Source organism: Mangifera indica, chromosome 4, assembly GCF_011075055.1.
Source record: "Mangifera indica cultivar Alphonso chromosome 4, CATAS_Mindica_2.1, whole genome shotgun sequence".
Lineage (NCBI taxonomy): Eukaryota > Viridiplantae > Streptophyta > Magnoliopsida > Sapindales > Anacardiaceae > Mangifera > Mangifera indica.
Genome location: NC_058140.1, coordinates 11146098 through 11170902, shown reverse-complemented (window position 1 = coordinate 11170902; position 24805 = coordinate 11146098). Strand labels below are relative to the sequence as shown.

The window sequence follows — 24805 nt, the reverse complement described above, 5'->3', positions numbered from 1 at the left end:
ATTAAAGCTTAATCTCAATGCTCCCACTAGGGTGAGATGAATGAAGCAAACAATTAAAGATCATTACTCTCACTATCTGAAATAGGCTGGAGCTCAATTACATTTGCTCTAATTAACCAGAACAAGTATAGGTCTTATATCTTAGGACTTAACCAATAGTTGTTAAGATATACCCATCTTCATTCTTTTCTCATCTCATTCAGATGAAACTTTTTATCAACATCATCCCTCTTAAGAAAAATATCCTCTATGAATGTAATATTTCTAATACAAGTTCAGTTAATCTTCCAACGAAATCCTCCCTAATGAACACATACCCTTTGGAGTGTTCAGCGTATCTGATAAAGATACATTCATTTCTTCTCAGTCCCAGTTATTTAAATTTATGGGAAAAGTTATAGATTGATATTGCTAACCACTAATGTTGCAATCAATTAACTCAGATTTTCTACCTGACCATAACTCATAGGAAGTGGAAGCAACTGAATTAGTAGGCAATCGGTTAAGTTCTCAAGCAATATTAAATATCATATCATCACAAAGTGACTTGACGTTTTGCTTGCGCTTTCATTGACTTAACCATTTCCAATAGAGTTTAATTACTCTTCTTCGCTACACTAGTTGTTGCAAAGTTTTGGAATTACTATTTACCATACTATTTCTTTCATTACTCAGTTCCTTGAACTTTTGGAACAAATGTTCAAGACTTTGGTGAGTTCATAAAACTCTTATCTATTTTGTCTAATTGATTCTCAACCTCAATTATATACAGTGTCTAAAGTAGTCCGATCTTTATGGATTTCGGCGCCATTGACGCCGGAATCCATCGAAATGGCGAGGAAGAAAAACAAGCCTTGGGTCTCAGATTTGGGTCTATTTCGATCGATTTCGACGTTAATTCGAGTCGTTTTTCAATTTAAAATATATAATATCATTCCTAGCATTCATCCAACATGTTTCCCAATACCAATTTCATGCAATTTCGATCTAATTAAATTCGTCCCCAAAAGCAAAATTTTAAACAAACTTTCATATACAGATTCTAATTGGCATAATATACACAATATCATTCACAGAAAACATAAAAAATATGTATCCTAGGCTCTGATACCAATGTTGGAAATAATTAAACATGTCAGGATCAAAATCTGTGAAATCTGTAAATACGAATTTGCATACCCGTTTCAATTTTCGATGAAGCGTCTTTGAATTCTACGCGACGTGTTGACGTTAGTCTGTTTCCACGATGCCATTTGCCCATGTACTGATTTCCATTTGGGAGACGAATTTATTGTGCATTAGTTTTGGCAAGAGGGGAGAGTTCATCTTCTGTAATGAGAAAAATAACATATCTTTCATAGGGAGGTTTGAACAATTTTATATATGTCCAACTGCCCTCAACTCCTTCTTATAACTAGCATTAGCAGTTATATTGAATCGGGCCGGGTCGACCCATCATAGGTGGATCTGGATCCAATATTACCACAATTCAATCAATTCATCGTGAATTATCATTTGCATGTGTCCCTAACAACTTCATCATTTTCATGAGGGTTTCTAGCACCTCCATATGGACAATTAAGAGTCTTATTGCCTTGTGAGGACTTGTGGAAGAATAGAATTCAAGTTCCTACATTGGCCAAGCTGTCAAACATTGGTAAGTCACAAAACTCATATCTTAATATGTATAAATTGATCCTGAGATTGCATTAGGATCTTGTTCTAAACTATTTTTGGCCTTTATATTCTGTTGCAAATTTATGATTTAGAGTTTATAGTTTAGGATTTATGGTTCACATTTTACGATTAATAGTTTAGGGTTTGTACTTTATGATTCATTTAAGGTTTAAGGTTTATGATGTAAAGGTTTGGGGTTCATAATTTAGGATTTATTGTTGGCCACAGGACTATTTCTCACCTAAAGTATGTTGTTTTCCCAAGTTTTCCCAAGTTTTCTCATCTTTAACTTTGAAAATCCTAAATGCCTACTTATGGGCAATTAAAATTAACGGAAGTCTAACCCCTTAAAATTTTATCTCTTTTTCTTTCCTTAAACTTTAAAAACTAAAAATCCCCCCTCTAACCGAAGTTTTAAAAAGTGATAGTTTTCCCCTAGGGTTTAGTTTCTAGATCTTCGATGTCATCTCTAGCACCATTGCTGACGGCTTCTCCCTCTCAAAGCTTTCCCTCCCTTTAGTGGTCTCTCTCCATCCGTTTGGACATTTGATCAATATCGAATAAGATTTGGGAGACGACGGAAGACGAAGAGCTTCATCGAGAAGACAAAGCTCTTCGTCTTCCAAGATAAAGACAAAGATCTTGTCTTCCCATACGAAGACAAGATCTTCGTCGTAGTCTCTCGTCATGATCTATTATTTATTGTTTACAATTTACAATTTAAACAATTTACAGTTTAGGGTTTGGGGGAGGGAATAAGTCTTTTGGCCTTTATTGTTTACAATTTACAGTTTAGGGTTTATGAATCACAATTTATTATTTATGATTTACAGTTAGGGGTTTAAGGTCCATGGTTTTCAATTTAGGGTTTAAAGTTTATCGTTTAGGTTTTACCACTTGGGTTTAAATATATGATTTTAGGGTTTTATGGTTTATAGTTTACAGTTTTTAGCTTAGGGTTTTTGCTTTTAGGGCATTAAGGCTAGGTTCATATTTTTTTGATTCAATGTTTCAATTTAGTGTTTATGATTTAGTGTTTTAGGGTTTATGATCTCTATAAAATTATTTATAATTTTATATACAAATAATAATGTATCACTATGTAATTGAGTGTTATTTTATCTCTAATTTAAGACTATTCAATTACATGATAACATGTCATTATTTATATATAAAATTATATATATTATTTGTGTACATGATACTACTCTTATAATTTCAAGTTTATGGTTTAGGATAACTCTATTGTATATTTTGTTTTGTATAACCTTAAAATAACATAATTTAACAATATTTGAGATAATTGACTATATTTATACCATTCAAGATGGATGAACAACAATGTTATGAACCTTAGCTAATTTAATTAGGGCCAAAAGAATTCTTCCCACCAAAGGTTTAATGCATCCCCAAATTCTTACCTGTTAAGTTTAAAAAATATAAATATTTACTCGTCTATTAATTTTTGTTATTACTATCATAAGTAAAATCATCACTTTGCGATTTTATTGAAAGAAAAAAAAAATTATCTCATTTATCTCATTTTAGTTTTGAAAACTAATAATTTTTTTTCTAACTTTTATTTTTCAGGTTTAAAAACTGAATTCTTCCCCCCCCCCCCCCCCTTTGCGCCCAAGTCTAAGTTTCAACCTCTCATATATTTTCCATTTACAATCATCCCCAATCTTCCAAAAAATTTTATTTACACCCCCCTTCAACTTCAGCTTCAGCTTCTAGATCGTCATTGACGTTCTTCTCCCTCCATCTACGACATCCAAGACCGAACTGTTGTGGTATCCCCTTCATCTTCTTCCTATTTCTCTCTAGTCCGATAGAAAATCCGACTAAATTGAGCGAGAGATCTCGCTCGATTTTGACTATATTCGAGCCAACATGAGTCATCAAGAAGGACAAGAACAAAATAGACAAAAGAACAGGCCCAAGGAGGATTCACGACATCCTTCTCCCTTGCGTCAACGTGAATCCAATAGAAATCGAGTGAGATCTCTCACTCAATTTCAATCAGATTTTGTGTCGGACAAGAGACAAATAAGAAGAAGATAAAGGGAATGCCAGAATAACTCGATCTCGGATGCAAGAGATGATGGGAGAGGAACGTCGAAGACGATTTGGAAACATAAGCTAAAAGGGGAAACTAAAATTTTTTAAAAGGGTAGGGGTGATTGTAAATGAAAAAAATATGAGAGGCTAAAACCCTAAATTTAAGGGAAAAGGAGAAATGTTAGTTTTTAAACTTGAAAAAAAAAATTAAAAAAAATTGTTAGTTTTTAAAACTAAGATGGGAAAAAAATATTTTTTTAAATAAAATTTTTAAATGATGACTTTACCTTTAACATAACATTAAAAATAAACAAACGAATGAGTATTAAAATTTTTAAAACTTAATAGATAAGACTTTGAGGGTTCATTAAACCTTAGGTGAGAATAAGTCTTTTGACCTTTAATTAATCATCTAAAATTAAATTTACGTCAACAATTAAATTAAAGATCTAACAATCTACAATAGCCTCTGCCTTGAGGGGCGTTTGGTTGGAGTTTTTTAAGATTACCTTGGTAATCTATCTTTTATTCCCTTGTTTGGTTTGTCAGTAATAAAATATTACAGTAATCGTCTATTACCAATGCTAACGTGACAGGTAATATAGGTGGTAATCTGATTACCACATTTACCTTAGGTATTTAAATATTACTTAAGTAATCTTGAGTTTTGACCTTTAATTAATCGTCTAAAATTAAATTTACGTCAACAATTAAATTAAAGATCTAACAATCTACAATAGCCCCTGCCTTGAGGGGCGTTTGGTTGGAGTTTTTTAAGATTATCTTGGTAATCTATCTTTTATTCTCTTGTTTGGTTTGTCAGTAATAAAATATTACAGTAATCGTCTATTACCAATGCTGACGTGACAGGTAATATAGGTAGTAATCTGATTACCACATTTACCTTAGGTATTTAAATATTACTTAAGTAATTTTGAGTTTATTATAATTATATTATTATTTATTAATTTTTTGAGATAAAAATAAATTTATTTTTAATTAATATGGCAAATAAAATAAAAAATATTTAAAAATAATTATATTCAAGAGCATTTAAGTAAAAAATTTACTAGTAATCTTTTATTACCTTTAACTAAACACAATAATTATTTATACCTACCAAATTTTATTAAACATAGTAATCATTTATATCCAGTAATCTTCTAAGTAATCTATTTTCAAGGTAATCTTTATATTTTGGTAATAAAATATTACTCAAGACAAACTCCCCCTAAAAGTAAAGTTTCAAAAGTCAACAATTCAAACCCATTGGATATGCTGACCTAATCCATGTAAGTTACAATATCTTACGTGTTTATTAGTAGAGAGATATTAATTAAAATAGGAAGAAAAATTTGCGCCTAAATCTTTTTAGATAAATTTTTTATGTGTTTGCTTTTATAAGCAAGCTAATTATTTATTTTAATAATACCTTTACTCTCATAGTTACTTTCCTTTAATCATGTTTTTTCTTTTGTAATATACTTCAACATCATCATATTGAAAGTAAGTTTGATAACTTATATCCATATGAATCGAAACTTTTATAAACTTATTTTGTAACAGGTTGATGTTTTGTTTGTTGTTGATATATCCATATTAGAACGAAAAGTAGAAACGGATGTAAATGAATGTGAATGCGAATGCAAAGTGTGAGTGTGTGTATGTGAGTATGCGTACATTTTTTTTGCTTCACATAAAAATATTTATATACATAAATGCGAGAATATGTGCATTTCTTTCACATGCATTCTCGTATGAACACACTTGCACTCGGATTCAATTTTTAGGAAATTATGTTCCTGTTTTTCATTTCGATTTGACATCAGAATTTGCTCTATTTTGACTAATACCCTAATTAGTAAATACGAGAACGATAAAAAATCGATACAAAAATTATACAAGTATAATATGATAAATAGTAAAAAATACGATTGAAAAAAACGTTTATAAAATTCACAAATGAAAAAAATACAAATCAAATGTAAAAATATGACAATATCAGTAATAATTTTAGCACTTTTCATGAATCTTCTAATGAAAATTAATATAACAAATCAAATATAAAATATTTAATTAATTGTTAAATCTAATATAATATAATACATAATCAAAATTCAAATTATTGTCTCAAGACTCTCAATAAAGACTATAGAGACCTAAACACAAGATACATATTCGTAATATTAAAAATATTACAAAACTAACATAAATTAATCTTAAATTAATGTCAAACAGGCCTATATGATAGATAAAATAGCCCAAAAAACACAATACTATACACTTTAGGTGTTTTAGTGTTTCCATGGAGTGTTAATTTTGGTACAAAGGAAGGGAAATAGGAAATTAGAGATTAAGAATAAACAAATTGATTTTTTTTAAATAGATGTAACATTATCATAAATAATTAAAAATGGAAGAAACAATTTTTTACTCTAAGCTTAGTTAAAAATTAAAAAAATACGACAAACTTAAAATATGACTAAATAATTCATGTTTAATATGAAAAAAAATGTAAAATACACTTTTAAAAAGTCAATGTGATAATGTACTGAAAAGAAGGTATACTAAAAAAAAAAAGGTATTATTGAAATAAATAATAAATTTACTCTGTATCAAAAATTTATCAAAAAAATGTTTAAATAAAAATTTTTTTAATCTATTTTAATTAATATCCCATTACTAAATATTTTGCCGTCCACTAAATTAAATTACAGTAACAAAATAAATTATTAAAAATCTAATTTATCCACTGAAAATCCATAAAGTATAAACGTTCGATATGTGAATTTAAAAAAAAAAATTTCTACATGTCCTGCCATGAAATCGCCGCGACATGCAACACTGCTTCTTTAAGTGATGACGTGGCGAAATTTCATGGCAACACCTCAGAAACGGAAAGTAAATCTGGTCGTACGGAATCATAATCCAAACCGGAACTTTCCAGAAAGTGAACAGAACGCTACTCCAGCTCTCCTCATCATCTCCTCTGGTCCAGCTAACTTTAATAAATCTACGTAGACGCTGACGTGGATCATCATTCACCTTTCCTTCTCTCTTCCCAAAATACCCTTCTCTTTCTTACTGATTTTCAGTCTTACCCTGTCTCCCCGTTTTACACACAACAAACGATGATCAAAAACCCTTCTACATCTTTCAACCTCTCCTCGCGGAACACCCAAGGGATAAAGAATCAGTCATATAAGGCCGTGTTTGCCTAACTTTTTTTTAATTCAGAAGCGTTTTTTTAAAATATTATTTAGGCATTTTAAAATTATAAAATTTATTTTATAATTATAATAAAATTAATTAAAGATAAACAGAATATTTATCCTATGAATATAATGGCAACTTTTTTGAGAAAGCAAAAGTCCTTAAGTAGTCAGATGTCAAACCAAACACGGCCTAGAAGTGAAATAAAAATTAAAAAAAAAAAGAAATTTGAATTTTTTACGATCTCTGTTTGTCTTGTGTATTCTCCATCGCTACTTGTGGTGATCACTGATCAATGGCCAAACCCAAAGCTCCTAAGCGAACTCTCGAGTCTTACACAGTCAAACACATCAACAAAACAATTAAACGTAAGTGAATACAAACTCACTTTCTGTCTTTTTTTTTTTTAATTGAAGTAAAATTAAAGGTTTTTTTTTTGCTTTCAGCCGGCGACTGCGTTTTAATGCGCCCGTCGGATCCGTCGAAGCCTTCGTACGTGGCGAAGATCGAGGGGATCGAATCCGACGCGCGTGGCACCAACGTGAAGGTGCGCGTGCGCTGGTACTACCGGCCGGAGGAATCGATCGGAGGCCGCCGGCAATTTCACGGCTCTAAGGAAGTCTTCCTCTCCGATCATTATGACCTTCAGAGCGCCGACACAGTCGAAGGAAAGTGTACGGTCCACAGTTTCAAGAGTTACACGAAGCTTGACGCCGTCGGAAACGACGATTTTTTCTGCCGTTTCGAGTATAACTCCTCCACGGGAGCTTTCAATCCCGATCGTGTCGCCGTGTATGTCGCGAGCTTGTTTGATTTTCATTTACTTATGAATATTTTTTCATGAATTGGTGCACTTTTTTTTTTTGTCCATGATAAAGGCCGTTTTAGTAACTTAGTGATAAATTGGGTTTAATGCAGCTTAAGTTTGCTACAAATTTGGAAAAAAAAAATGATCTTTTTGTTTATATAATTTTGTTCTAAATTAGAAAATTTAATTACCAATTATTTTTACTTCGTTTGATAGGTTTGGTAGGATTTTGTATCGTTAATAAAAGCTACGATGGTGAGATTTCCAGAAAGGAAAGTTCTTTTTAAGTGTTATGAAGAAGTTTTGAGTCGAGATTACCTTAGTTTTACTGTATTATTTTTTGGTTACTTCTGTAGTTTGATATTTTTTCTCTAGATAGTTCTAACTGGAAAAGTTATGAATGTTACAGGTATTGCAAATGTGAAATGCCATACAACCCTGACGATCTAATGGTTCAGTGTGAAGGATGCAGCGATTGGTAAGTTAGTTGTTTTTAGGCTGTTTAATTTGTTTAAACCTTTATGCCTTTCACATTAAGCGTGCGAATGAATTTTAATTAAACAACTGGTTTGCTTGTGAATATTTTGGAGATTTTCATGTCCATGAAACGAGTCCTCATTTCCCTTTTCCAGAATTAACAAGTACACAAGATTTAAACTTGACTACTGTTTCAGAATTATGTATGTTCATCTATTTAGTAACATTTATCTGATTTTGAGGAGTCTGGCAACTTTCTCTGCCACTGGCACTAATATGGTGGAAACTTAATTGAATGTTCAACTCTGAAGTCGTTAATTATTGAATTTGCTCGTCTTATTATTATTATTATTATTATTATTTTTGCAATTTTTCTGGTTGAGATAATTATCAATTTTCTAAATATGGATATGTTAAGGTTTCTGTAGGAAACATATGCAGTATCTTTTCTATCCCAAACTGAAAATGATTTATGTTTAATGGAAAAGAAACACGGAAGGGTGAACTTGCTGTCACAGTATAATTATACCTGTATAGGTGAAGACTGCTCAAAATAGTGGGTTTCAGAATTTACTGATTGATTTGTTGTATTTTGTCCTGTTCTACTTGAACTTAAGAGGGATTTGCAAGTTAGGTAGAGTGGAATTGTGCTTCAACAGTTCACCTACAGGGACCTATAAAGTATCACATTTTGATTATTAGGTTGCATTTAAGTAGATGCACAAATTTTTGGGGAATTTACATTGTCGAAAAGATTCTTAGAAGATACTTCATTACAAATTCACCGGTATTTCCTATTTATGCCGCTTTTAACTTGATTTTCCTTTGGATGACTGATTGGAATGGACTACCTAGGAAACAGTTGCCCTGCCTACCTGTTATTCTTTATATTGTTAGTTGTACTTTTGCATCACTAGCTAATTTGTTGCAATGTAAATACTTTGCCATTGTAATATGCTGAAACCTGCCCATATCAATGTGGCAGGTAATATTTGGAATGAGGAAGTCCAGTATCTTTGGAGATTAATGATTGTTTGGAAAGTGTGGAGGCTCTTCACGTCTTTTTGCAGTTGTATATAAAAAAACTGGACTTTTTTTTTATAACTACAGCACCTAGTTACTTATAACAGATAATTAGAGGCAAGATGATTGGAAATATGACCTTAAGAGTAGAATGGAATTGTAAATTTGATAATTTTAAATTAGTCAACTTTTAGAGATCATTGTATATTTAGTGAGCTTGTGATATGCAAATGTTAATAGGCACAACTTTCTCTGGGCAATACCTTGCAGGGTATAGCTTTTACTGGATAAGAACTGAGTTGCCATATGAAACATGTACTATTTGTTTGTTTAAAGGGGGGAGTCGTAGGGATCCTTCTTTATTTACAAGTGATTAGGTCTTTCAGTATCTAGCTCCGAATCTCTTATATAAATTTATTCAAATTTATGATTATTTTGTGGGTGTTGCTGTTAACAAACGGTAGCATGCTTCAAAAACATTAAAATGATAGGAAAAAAAATTATGAAATTTAGAGTTCAATCTTTTACAGTCTTCAACATGTTATTTTGATTCAGGTTCCATCCTACCTGTATAAACATGACTGCCGAGGAGGCTAAAAGACTTGACCACTTCTTCTGTGAAAATTGCTCTACTGAAGGCCAAAAGAAGTTACAGAATTCTCATACCACAGCCAGACACTCAGATACTAAGGTATTCCCACTTACCGAGGTTACATTCAAGTAGTTATACAAATTCTTGATGCATGTACAATAACCAATAGATTCTTATTGCAACATTAACTAGACTATCGACATGGAGACATGCATGGTTTGTTTTACTCAGTCTCTCTGCAGTTTTTCACTTATCAGAACACGGTGGTTACTTTATTATGTCTATTCCATGTCATTCATGGTATTCAATCTATTATTCCCAATTAGGAATGTGATGGAGACATGTAATGATAATTGCATCCTTGTATGTTTGTTTAGTCATGATTATTTTTCAATGTATTAAAGGTAGGATTGGATTTAAGTAGAGCTTGTTTAAGTTCAAAAACGAGTTCGGTTTGAACAAGTATTAAACGAGCTTGGTTTAAGCGAACTCAAGCCTGAGAGTTAAATATTTTCGAGCTCGAGTTTGAGGAGTGTCTGGCTCACCAAGATACGAATCAACTAAAATGATATTGTATTAATTAAATACGTATCAAAACAACGTTTTTTTTGCTCATCTCAGCTTAGCATTGTAGTTGAACTCGAGTTCGACCTCCATCAAGTGAGTCAAGCTCAAACAATTTTGAGGGGAGCTTGATAACTAACTTTAGTTTGGTTTGGCTCAAATCCAGCCCTAATTAAAAGTTGGCTCATTCATATATGTAATTTCCACTGATGGAGGCATTTCAGGTGGATACAAAACGGCGTCGGAGGTGATAGTAAGAACATAAACAAGTCAAGAATCATCCCCTGTAAATCTTTGCGTAGGCTTCGTGCAGACACCTTCCTGACAAAGTTTAGTTGTGATTTAGTGGAAGAGGGAAAGTGGTCTGAATAAGCTGTTTGTCTGACGGACAGACAGACAGACAGACAGACGGTGACCACGTTCTCCTTTGAAAGCTGATGATGTGTATGATTTTCTGTAATATGATGTAAATTCCCCCTCCTTTCTTTCCTCTTTCTGTCTTCTTTGTTTATATATGAAATAGGTTTGTGTATAATACAAAGTATTTAGACTTTGAAGAGCAATGGATAAAAAGGTCTTTTCATTTCTTATCTGATTTGTTAAAGTTATGGAATGGCGATGCCCATTTTGTTTTAAAATATGAATTTAAACTGTGAAAAATGTTGTTTCATATGTGACGAAATAGTCATGGCCTTTAAATGGAAATGGAAGCAGCCAAAATTTGTATTTTAACATTTAATCGTTAAATTATGTAGAATTTGATTTACACGTAGGTGTATGTATTGAGTTCTAGATTGTTGGGGGATTTAGGTAAACTTTTTTATTTGAAATTTGTTGGGGGCTGTAATAAGAATTTTTTTCGGAAAGTTTAATATGTTTGATTTGATAATTGTTGAGGGGTCTAAGTAAAAAATTATTCAGATTTCGAAATTGGTTAAGGGGGCTTAAAAAAAAAATGGGTTCAGTAAATGGTAATATTTGAAAATAGTTGAGGGATAAACAAGAGAAAATTTTGGTTTAAGGAATAATATTTTGAAAATTGTTGACGGCATAAAAGCATAACATTTTCCGTTGCCGGGACTTGAACCCGGGTCTTTCGGGTGAGAGCCGAATATCCTAACCACCTAGACTACAACGGATTGTTGAGGGTGCTTCCCTATATCATATATTTTAACAGTATCTTCATACAATTTCTGATTGACCACCTCTACCTTCACTGACGGCATAATGATGGCAGTGTAAATACCTCAGAGTGCAGCATAATAAAGAGAAATTACACATTCCATAATGGCCCTTTATAACAAGCTGGTAAACTGATAGCCGTACAAAATTTTGATTCGAACAAACAAATTACAGTTCAGTTTCCTTATCTTGTTTGATACAATGAATCAAGATCATACACTTTATGTGAATTAAACCCAGAGGGATCACCGTATTTTCAAAAAGAATGACGAAGCAGTGAAAAGAAACTTATCTAAGAAATTTCATCAGTGCACTATACAAAATTTGTTCTAACTTTTGTTTGCTCGCTTCCATACAATTACAACGCCGTAAAGATCAGATGATGCCAATAAGTTCTCTCCATGGTTCCAGGCAACGGCTACCACCGGAAAACGATGGCCCTGCAGTCATGAATCATTTGGTTACTTCCTCAGCAGATTGGTAAATAAATAAATATATATATATATATTAAAAGAGGTTGAGATAGACCTGTAGCTTGTTCACACAAGCATGCTTCGGCCGAGTCAAATCATAGAAGTAGACATTTGAATCCTCACTTCCGGCAACTTCATGTTACATGACATTATGACAGTAGAAAATTTTAATAAAAAATTATTATTTAAATAAATAGCACTAAGCAAAATGAATAGATTCCTATAAAGTTGTTCCCATTAATACCACTAATGACAGTAATTTTGAAAAAGGAAATCAAAATTCAACATCCTTATATGATGTATCTCTTTCTCCTATGTTTGATTTTAATTTGTTAATTTCAGAGAAATATTAAAGTTGAGATTGACAAACAAACCTATATATTCTCCTTGTTCGAGGGAAAGTAGTGGACAGAAGGATGCTCGAATGTTGTGAACTCGTGGAGCTAATTTGAGTGAGCACCGGAGAGTAAGATAACCTTGTACTTCCAAAGCAACACTGCAAGGTCAACATAACAGCCTTCTCTTAGTGCTACAGACTAAACTTAATAGCAGAAGGCATGTCCTCAATACTAGACCTGAAGAAAGTCAAGCTTCCATCTTGAGTGCATGTCAGCAACACAGGTCCCCGTGCCAACAGAGAGAAACTCCGGTACTGCACAGTTGTGACTGGAGATTTTCGCTTGCCAGTAGATCGATGACGATGAGAACGAGACAGCCCACCTGAGTGTGAGTTCATAGATACCGAGTGTATGCATCCCTGCATATATTAACAACCCATTTGACAATTTCCAAAAAGGAATATACGAGTTTCAACACTAAAGAGAGCAACCATATACAAGATATACCTGGCCATCCCCACAGAAAATGAGCTGACCAGTGTGATCATGATCCATAGAAGTAACCTCACTGTCAAAGACCAATTTATTAATAATTCTTCCAGTGCTGAAGTTGAATACCTGGTATAGATATAATCAAGTGTTACAAATCACCTAATGGAATGTGACTTGAAATAAAAAAATATGCCCACATTAAGGATGATATGTATAGGGAAGAACAGACACTCTCAATCCACATGTATCCTGGTTTTAAAATAGCATCTTTTGTTCCCTTAACAAAATCAATAAAAATAAAAGTTTGGATCTCAAAAAAAAAAAAAAAAAAACCCAAGGAGCCAATATCTTTAAGAAGATAATTTTCTTTCTTGGTATGCCGATAACAAAGGTAAGCAGAAATTACAGTGATTTCTTTTGCATTGCCAACAGAGAGGAAGTTGTTATTTACCTGCACAAAAGACAAAGAACAAAAAAATGAAAAGAGAATTTGACATGGCCAAGTGAACATTCAGTTACGATATGAAACATGTTGTATAGCAGACAGTGGGTGAGAGAGAAAGTGGAGAAGCAGTTGGTTGCAACACGAATCAATCTTACACATATGAACTACTAAACACAAGACATTCAGAATGAAATAAGTTCATATATTTTAACTGAATAAAGTTATCAGTCTGTACTTACAGGGTGAAAACGAATACATAATTGTGAAGAAACTCCATATATTACTCGAATGCAAATGCCTTTTGATAACTCCCACACTCGCACAGTTTTATCCAGTGATGATGATGCAATGTATTGATTGTTGGAGGTGAAGTCAAAGTCTGAAAATATATTAGCATTTTAGGAGCACAGTGAAAAAGTAAATATTGGACCTGAATTCAATTTAACTAAGTGTATATAAAACTCAATTCACTTTAAGAGCTGCTAATGAGGGAACAAACAAGAATGTAAATGCTTAGCAATCACATTCAACACTCATTAAATCAACTCTTAAAGAGGCATGTAAGATGACATCCACACTGTCAATGACAGAAACTAACAGATAAGGTATGGATGCAAACACTTAACTCTAAGGGGGCGTTTGGTTTGGGTAATGTTTGATTACTAAAATAGAAAGATTACCTTGAAGATAGATTACTTAGAAGATTACTGGGTATAAATGATTACTATGTTTGATAAAATTTGATAGGTATAAATAATTATTGTGCTTGGTTAAAGGTAATAAAAGATTACTAGTAAATTATTTTGCTTAAATGCCTTTAAATATAATTATTTTTAAATATTTTTTATATTATTTGTCATATTAATTAAAAATAAATTTATTTTTATCTCAAAAAATTAATAAATAATAATTTTTCTATAATAAACTCAAGATTACCTCAGTAATCTTTAAATACCTAAGGTGAAGGTGGTAATCAGATTACCACCTATATTACCTGTCACGTTAACATTGGTAATAGAAGATTACTGTAATCTTTTATTACTGATAAACCAAACAAGGGAATAAAAGATAGATTACCAAGATGAACTTAAAAACCGTCAACTAAACGCACCCTAACATTTACCAAAGACTACAGAAACAATACCAGTTAATCCAACCTGTGACATCTTTTGAATGTCCATTTAATTGTTTGATGATTGAAGGTGGTTCAGAGACAGTACACACTGTCAAGGTTCCATCTGATGCTCCATATGCAAGTAGATCAGAACTCATGTGCCCAAACTTCAAGACAGTAACTGCATATATAAAGCCAATCAAGCTACATCATAGAGAAAAATCAAAATCTACCACTCAAATTAATAACAGCAATGTGAAAGGTTTGAGGGGCAAAAATACCAGATGCCTTGCATTGATCAAAGATGCAATTCATTCCTACAAAAGAATATCCAGGTTCAGGCCCTCGACGACGTAACAGATCATTGTCACTTGCTGTTGAGCTAAAACTTGTTCTATGACTTGAAGCTACATTGACACTTCTCATGTCCTGTAAGAAAAGGAAAGGAGCAACTTACAATAATTACAATGAAAAAAAACAAAACTAGAATCTTTTTACATGACTATGTAAGCATAAAAAAAAATTGCTCAGTATTTTAAAAAAAAATCCTTCCATACTAGTACCTTTTATCATTTAATGATTCATTAAAGCATTAGATGCAATGACAAGCAAAAAATAATGAAGGTTCATTGAAATTACACGTACCCTGCTAGAACTACAACTTTCCACCTCAAACATTAAGGAGAGTGAATTTGAAGATTGAAGCCATCGCCCACTGATGCATCAACCAGTAAATTACCATCCTGATGTCAGAATTGTGTTGAAACATAAATTTAAAACAGCACCACAACCCAAAAATTTGCGTAGCCATAAGACTTCTTCAGAGGTCCGACTACAAAGCAAAGCAAAAAAACACAGGCCTAAAAAGGAAAAAATTAAAAATAAACAAAGTACTCTGTCATCACAGCTCTGCAAATTGTCCAAATAACAGACCTTTGTTTGACTGAAGTGCAAGTCAAATATTCTTTCTTTCTGTATGTGTTCAAGGAATTTTTTATACTTGTACACATGCTTATGCTTAAAGATTGGAGCCAACAATCACGGAAAATAACTCATCAACTTGCACATAAGCGTGTATTTCCTTGAAACAACAATGGTAGAATATGCTTTTATTCTATCGTGGTACCACAATATCACCTTCTGGAGCATTATAATACTCTTTTTGGTTAAATTTATCACAATCATGATATCCAATTAAAAATCAAAGTTTTCACTTCTCATGGCTAATTAGTATAAATAATCAACATACAATAATCCTACTCATAAGAAAATTTTGTCAACCTGTTTCCTGGAGTGCTAGTCAGGCTTGCTATTTGCAACTCCCAATTTCTTGGTCTGCGTATGTAATTACGGTAGGCTACATAGCCTTTTCCATTGCATCTCCAATCCTTTAAAGTGAAGAAATCAATTGCTCATCATTACAGAAATAATAATCATTTTGAAAAGATAAACAGAGTAAATCCAAGGCTCAAAACTGTAGTGTCCATAAATAAATTCAAGTACCTATTTCCATAATAGCAATTAATATAAAGATACTTATACATTAGTTTCCAGGTGCAAGGAACAAGATGTGTAACAACAAACAGAAGGTTTCCAGCCATCATTTAGGCGAACATTATGATTTCAAAATATCCTGAAACTCTTTCACAACATTTAATTAAATCCAAAATCACAGACCCTATTCAATAATGTAATGAGTAACATCAACTTAATTTATTAACATTTCTTAAAACCAAAACACTTCATCGCACTTCATATCGTCCAATCCACTAAGTTAATCTCATCAGTCTCCCGGCAAAAACATGAACAAATCAAACAATCATCCTCAAGCCATTGTAAACGCATTCGAAATCATTACACTGGTCCAGTCATTGTAAACGCTTGACTAAATTACATATCAACTAAATCAACTCAAACTCAGACAAGTTTAATTACTTCCTAAATTAGCTCAAATCACACACTGAACATCCAAAATTCCACATCAAACACAAACACAAGCAAGCCACGCGGAAACAATACCATTCGGCTACAGACACCGGACTCCGCTTTGCGGAAAAGAAGGAGACGGCGAATGCCGATATAGCCGGGATCCGAATCGGCACTCGCAGGTTGAAGCAAGCAACTGAATAATTCTGGATCCTTTAAGTTTACATTCTCTTTGTTATTGCGATCGCTATTTTTGTTGTTCTCTTCTGTAGTCGTTCTTGTTGTTGGTGTTGGATCCTCCTCCACCACTGTATCAGACTCGCCGCCATTCATTCTCAGAATAGAGATCGAAGAACCGTGTGATCCAAAATCAAAGGCGTTGATTGAACGATTCCGGCTAAGAGGATTTATTCATTTATTAAATTGGGTTGAAAATGAATGAAGAGTTGAATTCGCTTATTGTTTGGCACTTCGAAATGAAAATGTCAAAGCGAAGTTTGGTTGGTACTTTCGAAATGAAAATGCTTTTAATAAATTTTTCACCATCACACAATCTCACTCTTGTCAGCCTTACCACCCTCTCTTTTATCTTGTTATGAGTTATTTTTTATAATGATCGATTTTGGATTGTCATCGATAACAATATGAATTTGTTAAATTGAGGAAGAAGATAGGGTGAGAGGAATAGAATAAAGGAATGGAAGAAAAAGAGGAAATTAATGAAATTGACTGCGCTTTGAAAGTGGGAACAGAGGAAAAAGGGTGAGAGTGAAAACAGAGATAAACAAATGGGTTTTTATGAAATTTGGGTATTTAAAAGATTTTTTTAAGGCTAATTTAGAGTTAAATAACAACTTTGTAATATAAAAGAGAATTGATAAGACTGTAATTTTAGTTCTTTGGGTATTTAAGATTTTTTTTTTTTATGGTCTGGAAACTATTTCCCACCCAAGGTTTGTTGAAATGACAAAATTTTACTTTTAAATTTTAAAAAAGTCAAATTTTTACCCTTTATTTAATTTTGTTAGTGAATTTTATTAAATGGAAAGGTAGAAATGCTATTTTACATAGACTTTCTATTTTCTCTTTTTTTTAATCATTTCCCCTTATTTTTTGTATTTTTCACTTTTTTCTTTATTTTTTCTCTCCCTTTTTTTAAATTCAGGAGGTAAACCATAACTTTATAAAATGTTAGGGTGCTTAAAAATCTTAGAGGTTTTTAGAATTTTAAGGATATTTTTAAAAATTTAAAATTTGTATGCCCTTTTAAAGTGATAAATATTATATTGAATATTAATAATAGTCTTATTATTTTAATAAAAATATAAAAAAATTATTTTTAAAAATATTGAAAAAATTACTAAGAAATATATATGACAGATGATAATTTAACTATTTAAAATTTAAAAGGTTAAAATTTATTATTATATCAACCTTGAGTGCAAAATAGTCTTTGGCATTTTTTTAGGCCAAATGACTATTTCCCATCCAAGGTTTAGCGTTTTCTCAAATGCCCCCTCTTTAACTATGGAAACATCAAACACCCACCCATGACCGGTTAGATTTAACAGAATCATAACGCTTAAAAATTTTATCTCTTTTTGCCCCCTAAACTTTAAAAACTAACATTTTTCCCTAGTCTAAGTTTTAAAAAACCGCAGTTTTACCCTAGAGTTTGGTTTTGAAATCTCCGGTGACCTCTCCGGCTCCGTTGCCGACGGCCTCTCCCTACCGAAGCAATCTCTCCTTTCGACGATCTCTTTCCTCCCATTTAGAAGTCAGATCGACGCCCGAAGATGTCGTGGGAGACGAAGTTCTTCATCTCCCACGGCGTCTCCGAGCGTCGATCGGACCTCCAAATGGGAGGAAAGAAATCGCCAGAAGGAGAGGTTGCTTCAGGAGGGAGAGGCCATCGGCAACGGAGCCGGAGATGTCGTCGGAGATTTCAAAACCAAACCCTATGGTGAAACTGCGGTTTTTTAAAACTTAGGCTGGGGAAAAATGTTAGTTTTTAAAGTTTAGGGGGGCAAAATTATATTCTATTTTAGTTTATTTTTAATATTATAGTAAAAATGACGATTTTACCCTTACTACCGTTAGGGTTTTATTAAATCTAACCGACCATAAGTAGGTATTTGATGTTTCCATAGTTAAAAGGGGAACATTTGAGACAACGCTAAACCTTGGGTGGGACATAGTTGTTTGGCCATTTTTTAAAGCAAAGTTCAATTTTAGATTAAAAAATATTATTTATGTAACCCATGCGAGAAGAAAATCTTGGGTGGGAAAAAGATATGATTTACACACAAATAAAACATTAATCCCAGATATCGAGAATTGTCTCTCACGTCTCCCTTCAAATTAGGGGTTGATAGGAACAAAATTAACTTTAAATATCTTCTTAAATTTAGTTTAAATAAAAAATCATTTAATTTAAATTTATTAAGTCAATATTAAAAATAGATTAAATTAAATTTAAATAAAAATAATTTAGTTTAAACAAAAATAGTTTAATTTAAATTCGATTCGAGTTTAACTCGAATTTACTACTTAAATTCTTGGGTCAGACATATGATTCAAATTCATTACTTGAATTTGTGATTCATTAATAGAAAAATGTCGTTTAATAATTATTTAATATAATTTGAATCAAATTATAAATTAAATTTAAACTGAATCGAATTATCTATCTAGCTTATAAGCTAAACCTAATCAAACTTTTTATAACTCAAGTTTAATTTGATTTTAAAATAAATTAAATCTTTTAACTTAAATTTAATTTATATTCAAAATAAACAAATTCAAACTAAATCAAATAAAACTGAATTGATTTTGTGGACTTGAGTCAACTCAATTCGGTCCAACGCTATTGCAAATCTATGCGTGCCTATATCTAGATTGATTCCTTGAAAAATCGGTGCATACTTTTCAACTAAGTTACCCTCTGAAATTAGACACTAATATTTCAACTTCTTATTAAGAGTATAATCTTTAAACTTGAAATTACTAAAACTTTTTATACATCAGTTAACCTAATTTAACATTAATATAACATAACCTTCTTATTAAGAGTATCGACACAATAGTTATTGTTTATGTTGAGAAGTTTATCCGAGTTATAATAGATTTGCATAGGATTCATCATTTTTTGGAACGAGAGAAGATATCTCGTGGTGTTATTTGATAGATAATTACGATAAATTAAATTTGTAGTCATAATGAGATCAGGTTGTTGCCCAAGTCCAATAATATTTAATTTTTGCTTCAAAAGTCAAATTACAAAGTCAAGAGTGTTTAAGGTAAACATTACATTTATGTCTCAACCTTAATTAGATATCAATATAATAAAATGATTTGATTGCACGGTAATTATACTATTAAACAGTAAAATCATTTAACATTGTGATACAAATAGTGCATATTCAATTGTATCGCACAAGCAAAACAATATGACTTAAAGTATACATGGTTATAATAACACCAATTTGTGTAACCTAAATGATATGGTAAGATCTTTGTGTGACAAAAGATTTTCGAAATTCTCGAAATCATCTTCACACGCCAAAATTTGGTGGGGTTGTGATATAGTCAAAAAGTCATCCTTGAAGTTAAATCTCATATATGGATGGTTAGTGAACAATAAGTAGTACCACAACCCCCAAACCCTATTTTGAAGTATAAACTTCCTAATGAGCGGCTAGTAATCAGGCAACCTCGACTCATAGTCCATGAAGTGAATAAATCTCTTGAAGGTCTTACTTGCATCCTTACTGAAAAAAGAACCCATCCGAATTCTTTGACAAGACATCCTTATAATTCTCATCCAGTAAGAATTAACATCCCCTATATATATGATACCTAAATGCAAGATTTGCTTTCCTTTGAATTCAGATTACAAACATAATTTTGGCTAATCCTAATTCAATTGAATTAGAATGTACTTTTTCTTTCAAAAAATGTTGCACATAAATAAACAAACAAAACAAGAGCTATCGTGAGTTTTTTCAAATTCAAATTACTACCGCTTTAGTCTATTTTGCGCAAAACTTTGAGTTACGTATATTAGTTGGTGATAAAAAATCACATTAACATCCAGATTTTTTAGTCCTATGAATCAACCTTATATTAACTAGACCTTTAAAGAAAACATCTCCTTCATTTGGAATGTCCACAGTCTTTATTTACCTTTTTTCCTTTAAGCTAAAAGATTTACCCACTATTGAAGTGATTGTTCCAAAAGATGTCTTGAATTCATTTCCGTAATCACATGTTTTGAATACAGAACACACAGAATTTTGAAGGAAGCTAGCTTTAAACCGACACCTTTATTCCAAGAATTTATGTAAATTTTTGAGAGCTAAGGCAAGACAATGATGTGTCAAGCCTATAAAGATTATTGAAAAGTTTCTCACTGACTTGGATTTTTGGTTTTATTCCACAGAGTTCAGTAATTTTTGGTTTTATCCCAGAGAGTTGAGTAAAATAAAGTTTATGAAGGAGAATCATCAACTTGATGCCAATATCTGTTGAAAAACCACATCTTATCGGCTTCCACTGCATATCCATCTTGATTCCGGTGCCAACTATAGTAAGCATGAGTACGATTCTTAATGTCGAAAATGGCATGGCCAAAACTGGCTTCCCGATAAGCCGAGTATGTGGGCTGCCGTTCTGTCATGCTACAACACAGAAAAGAAAAAAAAAAAGAAGCTATTATATTTTAGCTAAATGTTAACGGATTGAAAACATGTCACAGAATAGAGGACTCATTCTATGTAATATAATCTTACTTTGTTGCTAAGCCTTCAAGATTGCCTCCGTCACCAATGGTTATGTATACAGGGGCAGATTGATCCTTTACAGGAGTGCAAATGCCGTTTACGACATTGTATGCAATGTTAGATACACGTTCCTGTAGTAGTCGGAAACAAGTTGTCAAGTACAAAAAGAATAAACAGAGATCTTTACTAATCTACAGGCAGAGATGAATTTCAACAGTATACCAGAAATCTCAAATTTCCATTTAACACACAGAATGAAAGCAGGAAATTTTGCATACATTTGAAGTAACGCATTTCCGGCAGAAACTTTCCACCATAAAACAAAAGTTTTGTTTCAGAAGTTATAACCTATAGAAGGAGCACTCACAGATCGTTCATAGGCATGGACGTGACCGGCAAATACTACATCAACTTTGTACTGCACAAACCAACTCTCGTACATTACCCTCATGGTTTCTCCTTCCATGTAATGATAGTTGTAACTGTTATACCATGGGGAATGCATAAGAATGATTAACCATGGTGTCTCACTTCTGTTAACTTTTGGTAGCTCCTTTTCCAGCCATTTATACTGAGGAGTGTATTTACCTAGAGAAGAATGAAAAAGGGCAAAGTGAAAGAAGTAAATCGCATAGTTTCCAGAGTTAGAGCTTAGTAGATAAGAAATCACATTTTATAGCATACATGCATTATGCACAATTTAATCTTGACAAGTCTGATAATAAATACTGTAAATTATCTATACCATAGGCTGAGTACGAAGCCAGGACTATGATGTATGCTGAAGCTCTCTTTATTGAGTACCAAAAGGGCTTCGTACTTTGTGATGCTTTATAAGGCACATGATAACGGTGAGTGTAAGGCTTAAAAGGTTCCGTTTCGCCCTGCACAAAGATACAACCTTTCTGTTGTTAATTTCGCCCACTAGTAACTCTGAGAAAATTCCAAGCGTATATATAGTAGACATAGCAAGCAATGAGAGTTCCCACAAATGTATTAAGAGATATTACAATTTCTGGGGCAAAGTCAATTTCGTGATTCCCTGCTGTCCATATCCATGGTTGATAAGCAACACTTCTCTCAACAAATATGCCCCATGTATCCCATCTAACATTGTCATGATTCAAATAGTTATCAGCATAAGAGAGATCCCCAACATACAACACAGTTTTCCCTTTCAGTGGATTCATCTCATAATGAGTAAGTGTTATGTTGGAATCAAAACTCTGACCAAGATCCCCTGCAAAACAGGCCCAACAGGTTGTCACAAATAAAAGTAACTGCAACAACTGAGCAAAAAATTTAGAAGAACATCTACTGAAGAGACTATCAGGCCATTCAAAGGGAAGTTTGGATCAGTACAAGCCACTGAAAATAAGAAATTAGCAAGTTAATAAACAATTTCTGTCAAATTGACTACCACAAATCATAACATGTAGCTATTCTAGCTAAACCACTTTAGGCTCTGTGTAACCAATAGCATTCCTACTTTATGTTTATGTTTACAGTTCACTAGATACATAAAGTGGACTAAAACAATTGTGGATTTTCAACTAGCTTTTACTTACCAATGAGACCAAATGTATAAGGGACATCAGGGCCAACTTCTGGAGGTGTTATAAACCAGAACCGCCGTTCGGTTTGTCCAATTCCAACCACATAGTAGTATTTAGTGTTGAACTGCCCAGAAGTCACACAAACACAAGCAAACAGACTATATAAGTAAAATTTTCAAGTAATACTCAATTAACAAATTAAACTCCCCGCCAAATTAATACAAAGATAGAGACAATGCATATACAGAACCTAAGCAATGCAGACAGAACAATTTACGATTATTAAAATAAAATTCACCTTCAAATGTTTGATGGGGCAGTGATGAATGTAACCAGAAGTGTAATTGTAGAATTTATAGGTATAGACTTTGCCCTCAGCTGTCGTATTTTCCTTGCTATTTTCACTCCAATAAACCACTGAGTTAGAACCCGGCTCGTCCTGAGTTACCCATGACACTATCACACCCTTCCCCTCATGATCACCTTGTGTTATATGAACCTAAATTTGGACCAAGCCGATGTAAAAGTTTATCAAAGATTTACAATTAAAACTTTCCCATTGTATCATTCAAGAAGATAAGCAAAAACATGAGCACAAAATCCCTTTATATGAGAGACTAGATAACCCCATCTGCAGAAACATAATTAATAAAGGTTTTTAAAAAATAGAGCGAAAGAAAGAAACATTAACCTGTTGAGGAGCATTATAACCAGGCGGCACTTGAAAGACATCGCTATCAAGAGGCATATCAACAGCCCTTTCGACTTTCCTGATAAAACTGCTCGTTCTTCCACCAGTACACACCACTGCCGCATTCAAAACCAAGCACAGAAATACAACAAAAGAAGAGAAAAATCCATGCACACCCATTTTTGAGTTTAAGCTGCTGGCCTAGAATTCAGGCGGGCAGGCGACGCACTGAACAAATTTTAGTCTTCTTCACAGTGTAACACTATAATATAGAGAGAAGTCCATGGGTTTACCATGAAAAAAGGGGAATATACAGTGATGAACCCGGTAGATTAGTCGCCAACCGTTTTGAATGCTAGCAAGATTCGTTTCTACACGACTTAGAAGTAAGCGATAAGATATCATTCTCTATCATAAAGTGGAAAACTATGGATGGAATAAGAAAATTTTGAGTTGACCTGAAGTCGCCGAAACCGTGTTATGACAGTGATGAATATTGGAAAACAATGCATGAAATCTAATTCAGACAGGAAGAGACTCAGATTATGACAAGTCAAAGAAACAAGCTAGTCCGTGAGGCTAAGTTAAGATCTATACTTGAAGAGAAGGAGTCATTGCATTGCAGTTTGGAATGACTTGACCTATAGGTAGGAGCCAAGTGGTGGTCCAGATTTACCGGGCCATTGATGGTCCATGATCCAATTATAGTGATAGAAAATGGGCCCAAGCACACCCACCGTCATGGATGGCCCATTGGGATTCTCTTCTCTTCAATTTTAATTGGCTTTCCGCCACTCTACTTTTCGTGTTTGTAATCATTCTTGCAATCTTCTTTCTCAACGAATCTTATAATTATACCATATTTTCAACCGAATCTATAAACCAATAATAAAATTATTTTATATGTTAAGAAATATGTTTTGTTAATAATGAGATTTGTAGAAAGAGAAAATCGATAGTAGAAAGTTTTTGACGTAATTTAACATGCCCGACAAACCTATATTCAAAATTATGTTTGAAAAATTTTGATAAGATTATATAATATGTTATCTTTGAATATTAAGATTTCTATTTGAATGTTAAAATTATAGTAATTATCAAATCTTACATTTCATATTATCTTTTAATGTTAAGATTTCTATTTGTACCAATTCAACTTAACAAGATTATAGAGAAAGACTAAAACAAAAACTCATGGAACTTCTAAACCTCAGTTAATGGACAAGATGTTGGTGGATGAATGGGTTTGGTGGATCATGCAATAATTTTAGAAAATTCAAATTATAAGCAACTTTAACTCTTCGAAGGCCGTAATCATAGTCGAGATTGGGTGGTTCAATTTCTTTAAACAATAATAATTAGATCTGCATTCAAATCTTAAAATCAATTGTA

General features: G+C 32.7%; 3 protein-coding genes and 1 non-coding gene across 4 annotated transcripts; 1 reads left to right on the top strand and 3 right to left on the bottom strand.

Annotated features, from left to right (window-relative positions):
- The first annotated feature begins 7154 nt into the window (after positions 1 to 7154).
- On the top strand, positions 7155 to 11005 carry LOC123212775 (chromatin remodeling protein SHL). Its single transcript, XM_044631966.1, has 5 exons — positions 7155 to 7319; positions 7398 to 7743; positions 8169 to 8237; positions 9815 to 9950; positions 10640 to 11005. Exons 1-5 carry the CDS (start codon positions 7247 to 7249, stop codon positions 10664 to 10666), a joined length of 651 nt encoding a protein of 216 aa, XP_044487901.1. The 5' UTR covers positions 7155 to 7246; the 3' UTR covers positions 10667 to 11005.
- A 476-nt stretch (positions 11006 to 11481) lies between these two features.
- On the bottom strand, positions 11482 to 11554 carry TRNAE-CUC. Its single transcript has one exon. It is a non-coding gene; the product is annotated as a tRNA-Glu (tRNA).
- A 141-nt stretch (positions 11555 to 11695) lies between these two features.
- LOC123212748 (WD repeat-containing protein 13) lies at positions 11696 to 17053 on the bottom strand. The gene is made up of 12 exons (XM_044631926.1): positions 16479 to 17053; positions 15741 to 15847; positions 15105 to 15174; positions 14741 to 14888; positions 14503 to 14640; positions 13585 to 13724; positions 13307 to 13351; positions 12916 to 13026; positions 12646 to 12827; positions 12445 to 12566; positions 12126 to 12202; positions 11696 to 12037 (listed from the first exon to the last, which is right to left on the bottom strand). Exons 1-12 carry the CDS (start codon positions 16716 to 16718, stop codon positions 11927 to 11929), a joined length of 1491 nt encoding a protein of 496 aa, XP_044487861.1. The 5' UTR covers positions 16719 to 17053; the 3' UTR covers positions 11696 to 11926.
- Positions 17054 to 20613: 3560 nt separating this feature from the next.
- On the bottom strand, positions 20614 to 23982 carry LOC123212737 (purple acid phosphatase-like). The gene is made up of 8 exons (XM_044631909.1): positions 23414 to 23982; positions 23021 to 23221; positions 22735 to 22846; positions 22177 to 22406; positions 21912 to 22050; positions 21534 to 21754; positions 21176 to 21297; positions 20614 to 21064 (listed from the first exon to the last, which is right to left on the bottom strand). The coding sequence occupies exons 1-8, from the start codon at positions 23591 to 23593 to the stop codon at positions 20875 to 20877; spliced, it is 1395 nt and encodes a 464-aa protein (XP_044487844.1). The 5' UTR covers positions 23594 to 23982; the 3' UTR covers positions 20614 to 20874.
- Positions 23983 to 24805: the final 823 nt, after the last annotated feature.